Source organism: Cynara cardunculus (genome assembly GCF_001531365.2).
Source record: "Cynara cardunculus var. scolymus isolate 2C chromosome LG 5, CcrdV1, whole genome shotgun sequence".
NCBI classification, from domain to species: Eukaryota; Viridiplantae; Streptophyta; class Magnoliopsida; order Asterales; family Asteraceae; genus Cynara; species Cynara cardunculus.
This window is the reverse complement of record NC_037532.1, coordinates 23388011-23397415: the sequence shown is the minus strand read 5'-3', so window position 1 is coordinate 23397415 and position 9405 is coordinate 23388011. Positions and strand designations below refer to the sequence as shown.

Below are 9405 nucleotides of genomic sequence, written 5' to 3'. Positions count from 1 at the left end.
TCATTATTAAACTTAAATTAAATTATAATAAAAATTTAATTAGAGAAATTACATAAAAAATGAGAACTTTTAAATAGTTGATTTGATATTAATGTATACCGGAGAGAATAAGCGGATATCATCAATGTATACCGGCGTATTGTGGAGAATGGGTTCAAATGTTTTTACCATAGCCTTTTGGAAAGCTGATGGAGCGTTTTTTAACCCGAACGACATCACCTTCCATGGTAATGATGATCTGGAATACAGAAGGCAGTTTTTGCCCTGTCTTTAGGAGTTATGCCGAGTTGCCAAAATCCGGCTTTTGGATCAAACTTAGATAGTACTCTTGCATCTGCCAGGGATTGGAACAACGACTTCTTTTGGGGAAGAAGTGATTGAGAGGCTGATAATTTATCACCAATCTTAATTTACCACGAACTTGTTCACTTCTCTTGTTGACATAAAACGCTTCACATGCCCATGGCGATGTAGTCGGCTCTATTATCCCTTGATCAATGAGTTCTGAGCATTCTCGAACTGCAAGTTGATAACGGTCAGGATTCATTCCGGGATGGCTTGTTTTTGTTGGGTTCATGTCTTCATTCTGTTTGAATGAGAGGGTAACAAGGAATGAAGGGTTTAACCATAATGGGTTTTTATTTTTTGTAAGGAACTCAACATGGTTGGAGGCACAAGAGGTCTGGATAATTTGTTGTTTGAGAGTTTCCATGGTAAGAGTAGAGGTCATGTAGAACCTTTGGATTGGACTTCAATGATTTAGAAAACTCTTATAACAGAGACCTTGTTCAGCATATCTCAACCCGGTAGTTTATGGAGGATATCGAACCCGATCAGTAGATCCTTTCCATGTAAATTTGATCCCAACAATCTGGTTTTTATGACGCACTTGGGAAAGAGTCTAATGTATACCGGGATACTTATCATGTCAATGACGAACGTGTCACCATTGGCTGCTAAGAAGTGCTGATGATGCGGTTTTCGGTAATTACTAGGCTGGATGTCAGGATTTAATATCGAAACTGAGGATCCTGTATCAAAGAATGCAATAACTGGGATGGGTTTGGCATATGTGGAAGTAAGCAGGTGGACTTTTGCTAATGGTACTGGCTGCGCTTTTTGTAAGGGTAGTATCTGAGGGGTAATGGGGTTTTGAGTAGGGAGAGAAATATGAGGAAGTGGAAGAGTTTTTGCCATAAATACTCCGATATCAAAATATCCTTCTGAATAGTCTAAGTTGTATTCTTATTCAGATGAAGAATCAGAATAGGTAATCGTGCATATCGTATGGTCCGCTGGTTCATCATCAAGGGAGTATAAAGATTCAAGATCAGAAAGATCGACTGGTTCAATCTTGCTAAGTGTCTGAATTAGTGCTTGAGACTTCTTCTTATCTTTACAATCCTTGGCGAAGTGTCCTCTTCTATGGCAATTGTAACATCTGTCAGTGGTTTTTCCTCATCGTGATTTCTTCCTCATGAATTTCCACTTCTTCCTTCAAGAGAACGACTTTCTTCTTTTGAAGGAACAATGGGTGCTTGGATCCTCTGAACCTCTTGAAATGAGACTTCTTCCATTTATGAGAACATTCACAATTGGATTTGTCTTTGCATTTTATTTGGAGGTATCTTTCATCACAGGCTGCTCCAAGTCGCTTACCCGTTTTTTCAATGTCTGATAAGAATCTTTTTTGGTTGCAGAGTTTGGTGAGGGCGTTGAGTATCAATTGATAAAGCCCACCAAGTGAGGTTTGTGCGACTGAGACATTTTTTTGATTCTAGGAACTTGTTTACCTCATTTGCAAGGGACTCTGGGAAGGAGTTTATGAAGACTTGTTTGAGATTTGTATCGTCGACACCATTAAGGCAATAGAATCTTTTTGACATTCGATCATAATGTCTTTCAAGGTCCTTTTTCATGAATGAGCAGCACTTCATTTTCAAGAAATCGTCTCTTGCCTGGGCTGTGTGCTCGACGGGGTTGCCAATGAATTCCGTATAGATTATATGGATGAACCCTTAAGGAGAATGTGATTGTTGGATCTGGATCTGTCTATATTCTACAAGGCTCTTGTACCAATCTCGGAGGTGACCTTGAGTTCTGGTTAGGAATCTTTTGATGACTGTGCCAATGTCATAGAATTGAAGTTCAGTTGAACACCAGCTTAACATCTCTATGCTTCTGTCTCGGCATTGGGACGGTGGGATATCATCAAAGGTGAATTGTAGTTTTGAGTCACCTTTTGGAGTCTTGGCTCTTCTAGGTGGTGTCGTCCTGGAGGCGGCATCTTCTGGGCCATTATTACTATCCGAATCATTTCGTACAGTGGATTCTGGCTCCATCATGAACAAATGTTCAAAGGCTTCAGCGGGATCAAAGGCATTTTCTTCATGTGGTACAGGGTTGATAATTGGGACAACAATTATGGAATTTGGGTTCTTTTGGCATTGGGCTAATGATTAAAGGAATGTAGAAATGGGGTTTGGTTGATTTATCGGGAAGACATTTGGGGGTTTTGAGGAGGCCGACATCGAAGTATCATCAGGCATAGGTTCTGTGGTCGAGGTTACCACTGTCCTATTTGGAGCTAGAGATGATCCTGTAGAGAATCGGGAGGCTTTGGCCTTCAGTTTTTGTTTTTCTGTGGACCATAACGAAAGGGATGGGGAATTTTGTCTAGGTGGTGGTGGAGGGGGTGGTTGTGGATCGAAAGATGTTCTGACAAAAGGTGTGGAGGGTAATCTCCATGGATCATCAACAGAAGTTGATATCCTTTGTTGTTTGTGCAGTCTTTCAAGATCAACAAGTTGGTTTTTTAAGAAACTTCATTTCTGCTTCTTTTTGGGCGAGGGTGGCTGATGGTTGGGAAGGAGGAATGTCACGAACTAATTGGAGTAGTTCGTTATGGAGTTCTTGCATCTTGATCTTGATCTCGTTGATCATTCCCTCAAGAGATTGAACTCTTGTGGTGAGGGTTTCCTGTGTCTTCATGGACTTCGTTTGTTGAGCTAGGATTGTTCTCAAGACTTGGTTCTGAGCGACTAACATTTTCACTCTGCGAATTGAGGGTGGCTTCAACAGCAGTGATGGAATCAGAGATACCTGTAGAGCTTATGGTCATGGGTGATTTTATTTTCCACTCATGCTTGGTTCGTTGCTGAGTATTTTCAAAAGGGCTTAGTGGGGGGAAAAACTCAGCTTGGTATTCGGATGATGATGTTGTTGGGGTGATGACACAACATTCCTTTTGGGCTCGCTTTTGGGGACTTTTAGGGAGTGGATTATGACAAGCTTCACAGGTCGTGATTGGAGATTTTCCATAGAGAACATAATAGTCGAACTTTCCTGATGGTTCACCAAGAAGTCCTACCGTACCGTAGGTTCTCCTGCTTCATATCTCTTTTTTAGCTTGTGTTGAGAACCCTTCCTTTTTGGAATGTCTTCATCATACTCAACTCGGTATACCTCATGTAGGCATTCTTGACAATAGCAAACGTCATAACTTGGTTTAGTGATAGGTATTCTAGAATCATCTGGGACATAAGAAATTTCATATAATTGGTCTATTTTAGAGGCAGAAGACTGTCTAAAACTAGAAGAAGAACGTGATAAGCTATGGTCTTGATTCATGACTTGGTTTAGCACTCCTTATTCTATCTATCCTGTTGTTGAGACGCTGTGACTTCTCTCTACGTCTACTTACGAACTCTACTAACAAGGAAGATGGAAACAAGAAAGTGCAAATTAGCAGAATCTCTGGCTTATATCTTCAATTTCTTCTCTATAGGATGGTTTTCTGATGTGAGATATCCGTGCATAGACGGCAGTCACAGAGCACACTAATCCAATCATATAGAAAGATGAAGACGGGTAAAGATTAACAAAGGGAGGGCTCTGGGACTGGGAGATTAGTCATGTTAAAAGATGACTAAGAAGATGACTAAAACTAAGAAACAAGAATAAATAGAACATTAATCTTATGTGTGGGGTTGATCATAGAGGAGTATTCATAATCTATCTGACTTTTTGTATGTCATTGTAGGATGGCCAAGGATGGATCCAAACTTGGGCCATCTCTTAGCTTCAACGAGTGCAATTCTACCAAGTATTCTGTCCGACCTCAAGATATGAGAATTTCTTCATATCATTAGCAAAACCAAGAACCAAAGCTCATCGCCACCACCATCCACTTGCACACATAAGACTATTTATCAAGACAAACAAACCCAATCGAGATGTGGGTTTTTCTTTCAAAATCTCACAATCGCATTGAATCTTGTCCGTAGATTCTTTGTAACTAAAGAGGAGAAACTTGTGAGTGAGTTTTGAATTTGGTAACTGGATATTATGAAATGAGTTTAGGTCGTTGCTTGGTTGTTAGATATAGAAAATATTGGAATTTGAATACCAAGGCTTACCATCTCTGGTCACTTATTTACATCTATGTATGTATATTCTTGTTCCGTTAACTTATGTAGCTTTTCATGTGACCAGGCAAAATCAATAACAGAGGCCGAGGAGAAGTACAACTGCTTACTTAGCACTTTGGATCCTCAACTCTCTCTCAAATATCAAAAACGATGTGAAGAAGCCACGAAAGAAGGTTACAACTAATTACTTCAACAACTAGTATATTAAGACCATGTTTCATAAGCAAACCTATAAGCCAGCTTTTTAAAAAACTACTTCAGATAGCATTTCAGTAATCTGCAGGCGCTTTTTTCACCTTTTTTCCGGTTGTGCCCCTTATATATTGAAATTGGGTAATCTTTCAACATGTTCTTTTAGGTCATTTTAGATTGTCGTCTAGATCATCAACTTGTTTTTACCAAGCCAACACCAAACTTAGCCTAATTTGTTGCATGTGGTTTATATTCACCAAGCAAATTTCATACGTCGACCTTATTGAATAAAAAGAACTTGTTTGGGTAAATCAGCTTTTTGAAAAGCTACTTCATATGATGTTTCACTAAGCTCTAGGTTTTCTTTTCCCTTTCTTTGTTCCAATTATGCCCCTTATATTTTAGAATCTAGTAATGCTTTCAACAAGTCCTTTTAAAAAGTCATTTTGCGTTACCATCTAAACTATCAACTTGTTTTTACCAGAGGCATTCAACTAACAGCTAGCTTTTCTGTAGCCAACATCTATTTAGTTTATCAGGTAAGTTTCCAAATATCGCCTATTTGGTTTATATTCTCAACAAGCGTATTTTGGACGTTTATGTTTCAGGTGGGAAGTTATTGGGTCCGCCTCTTGGGACGTGGAATATACCGCCTATTATCGAAGATGAAGATTTATATAGATATGAGGTCTCAAATGCTATGCCACCAGCTAAGTGAGCCCAGGTACATACATATTAACAGCATAAAGCCTAAACATTTTGGTAGTTTGGGGTCCAAAATATATGGCCATCATTTTAGCTGTAAGTTGCACATGGTTTCAGTTTTCTCTCTCTGCAACTTGTTTTCTACAAGGAGAGTAGAAACAAATATAAAGCCAAAGGTTCACACTTGATTTCTTTTTATATCAAATACTTGGACTCCACTGTTTCGGTATCTTTTTTATTCATATACTAATATTTATATACAGCAAATGGAAGTCACACATCATTCCCGCTTTTAATGAGGTTGAAACCCTCGACCTCTAGAAATGCCGGTGAAAGAAACCATTTTATGTGTTTTAATGGTTTTAGTTAATTATCTACCATTGTTTTCACTAACCACCCAAGTCATGTCCATAGAGTGAATCACATCTTTTGTCCTATGGTTTGGTGTTTTTAATGGATCTTGTCCTTGTTTTGAAATATTAACGAGTTGGGTTCTTGTAGTTGTATTTTTTTAACGAGTGGGGTCTCTAATGCAACGACAAGGACCCAACTCGTTAATTTATTCATGGACTTAACTCATTAAAAAATGAAACCACAAGGAGCCGTCTCTTTAAAATAATGCAACCACGGGAACCCAACACATTAAGTTGTCAAAATAGAGACAAGATCAGGTAAAAACATCAAACTGTAAGACCAAAAATGTAGTTCACTCTAAACTTTAATTTGAGTATTTCTTTGTTCTGTGGTTGGTTAAAAATTGCTATTTTTGTTCTTGTGGTCTCAAAATTACGGTTTTCAAAAAAAAATTACGGTTTTCGTTCCTATGATTTGCGATTTATTGTTTTTTTTCATAACTTATTGTTGTTTTCATCCTTTATACTTAACGGTAAACCATTGATGAAGTTAGTCTGAAAAATAAAAACAGCAATGAATTGTAAACTATAGGAATGAAGACCATAGTCTACTCTTGTTTTCGAGATATATATATATATATATATATATATATATATATATATATATATATAYTTGGGATCATGTGAGACCAGCTTGTTTTCGTGAGACCCGTGAGATCATCTTTTTACATTTGAAACTTCACAGCAAAATGCTGTGAAGGTAAGCTTCACAGTGTTTTTGCTGTGAAGGTTCGACTTTTTTAAACCTTCACAGTGTTTTTGCTGTGAAGTTTCAAGTGTAAAAATGTGATCTCACGGGTCTCATGAAAACAGACTGGTCTCACGTGAACCCAACCCTATATATATATATTTCTCTTAATAAATGAAATGGCCTTGGTTATGAGTTGTGTGACCCCAAAACTTTTCGCTCTCATGTGGAAAATGAAACAACTTTTTAGCTTTTTTGCAATTTGTGGACCTGTAAAAAGAAGGGGTGTGATGTTGGGTATGAGTAGATGTGTTTATAAATTAAGTAAAAAAATTATTTAATTAATATTAAGTGTATAATTGAAAATGATAGGAAAAAACTCCTCGAACTTGTGAAAATGCTACTTTTTACATATGCGATGTGGCGTTTGTAGTAAGCTCGAAAAATAAGGGTATATACTTTAAGGTATTCAAAAACCCGATCAATTCAACATAATCTAATGTGAAATAACTTAATTTGATATTTAATAGAGTTGTAAAATTTTCAAACCATAGGTATTTGATTGATATTAAGTTAAACTCAATCTAATGTCTAATAGAGTTATAAAATCTTCAAACCGTAGCTAATTGGTTAATATTAAGTTCATTTTATTTGAACCCAACCCAACCCGATATCATTTTATTTCTTTTATTTAATATGATTGTTTTACACGATCACGCACTCTCTTCATATACACGTATTTTCAATTTATTCATCATCTTCTATATAACTCATTTGTATATATGTTCATTAACTGTGAGTATATATATATATATATATATATATATATATACACTTGAGATCATATGAGATCAGATTGTTTTCGTGAAACCCGTGAGACCACTTTTATACACTTGGAACTTCACAGCAAAACACTGTAAATGTAACCTTCATAGTGTTTTTGTTGTGAAGGTTCGAAATTTTTTTATCTTTACAATGTTATGCTGTGAAGTTTCAAGTGTAAAAACATGCTCTTACGAATCTCACGAAAACAGGTTGGTCTCACGTGAACCAACCCTAAATGCCGTCATATTAATATAGTGTAGTGTGATTCTAATGCTAGCCGAGCAAGTGTCCCATCATTACTACAAAGTAAATGTATTGATTGCTGATTGAGTCAGTCGTGCTGACAGAGAACAACCCTTTTATAGATTTAGGCAATACCGATTCCAATCCAATCATCTATCAAATATTGGATTTTTCCAACTAATTTATTCCAGGTAACTTTGATCAATTGATCAAATAGTATTGGATCGTCGGTTTCTACCATTAAATATTACTATTGGTTATTTGAATTGGATTCATCTAACATATTAATTCAATTCTTCAATTAATTAATTTATCATTTCAATTAATTATTCATGTATTTTTCGGATTTCATGCCACTTACAAACATCAAAAAGATATCCATATCATGATATTTATATACAAGCACAATCATAAGAAATTTAGTAATGGGTGAATAGTAAATGAAGTCCAAATTAGTATGCAATAGATAAGGAATTTTAAGAATTTTTTTATTTTACAACTTATTTATAATATTGCAAAAGACAATTTGGATGAAGCGTTGATTACCGGCAACCCAAATTAATCGTACATGGAATCCCACCAACAAGGCCATCAATGTGATGGGCATTTTTGGTTCACTCAGTAGCTGAGGCTAATTGGGGGGTCTAGGATCGAACCTAGGGGTGTCAAATTTGTACCAAGACAAACCAACCAATTCTCGTACCAACCGCACCAATTTAGTCGTTAGCAGTTTAATTGGTTGGTAATATCGTACAAACTATTAAAACTTGGTTGATACGTGGTATTAGAAGTTGTGTACCACGGTAATACGGTAAACTTACTTTTTCAAATTATTTATTGATTCAAGTTTAATCAATAATACAACATATTTTGTTTCTAAAAATTGTAATTAACTTATTCTCTATTTTTTTAAAATTATAATACGGACGGATTTACATATTTGAATTTTTTTCTGAATTCATTAGCTTAATCGTAACAACTTTAGTAATTCATACACACCTTTACGTCCATTATTGCTCCTTAATTGCAGCTTGTATTAGACTATTAGTGGCACATCACATATGAACATGTTTCTCAATGCTTCATGGTTTTAGTGTCTTTAGTTGGAAAGGACATCAATAATTCAATATAAATAAATTTGTAACTCCGATATATAATATTGTAAAAAATTATCTGGATAAAACGTTGATTACCGACAACCTCAATCAGCCGTACACGAAATCTGCCAATAAGGACACTAATATGAAGAGACATTTTTGACTCACTGCGCAGTTGAGGCTAATGAAGGTCTAAAATCAAACCCGAGAGTGTATTGATATTTTGAACCTGACTCGATCCGAATTTAATCAGTGAATTCTGAATAAATCGAGTGACTAGATTCCCTATCTGTAAGTATGAAATTGATATGAAGTTCAATTCAACATATAGATGTGGGTTCATTTATACAAACTCCCTTCATAGAATTGATCTTCAATAAATTTATCCTTAGGGCATTTACGGTCCATCGCTATAAATACTAAAATGGAGGTGTTTTCTCCTTTAATTCATCATTAAAATACTGAAAAGAAATGGAGGTCATCGACATCGGCTCCCATATTGGGAGATAAAAAAAGTTGAACTCTATTTTCAAATATTAATATTATAATAAATTTTTATAGTTATAACAAATACATGTGAAACTATCATATTATGAAACAAGTATATATGAAACTATCACATTTTGAAACAAATATATGTGAAACATTATCTTAAATTATAGTTTTTAATAAAAAAGATCATATAAAAATATTTTTATGTCCGTTCTTACGAGTTTTTGACCTTTTGTGGTTATCATTTGATTATCTCCCTATATATATATATATATATATATATATATATATATATATATATATATATATATATATATATA

General features: G+C 35.5%; 1 protein-coding gene across 2 annotated transcripts in view; it reads left to right on the top strand.

Moving 5' to 3' along the window:
• The window catches only part of LOC112512519, a 23519-nt gene extending 17917 nt beyond the window's left edge, over positions 1 to 5602 (top strand). For both annotated transcript variants that reach the window (XM_025118521.1, XM_025118520.1), the window contains 2 exons: positions 4495 to 4603; positions 5231 to 5602. In XM_025118521.1, coding sequence (XP_024974289.1) covers positions 4495 to 4603; positions 5231 to 5340 — 219 coding nt within the window. In that variant the 3' untranslated portion in view covers positions 5341 to 5602. The remainder of the gene's footprint in view (positions 1 to 4494; positions 4604 to 5230) is intronic.
• Positions 5603 to 9405: the final 3803 nt, after the last annotated feature.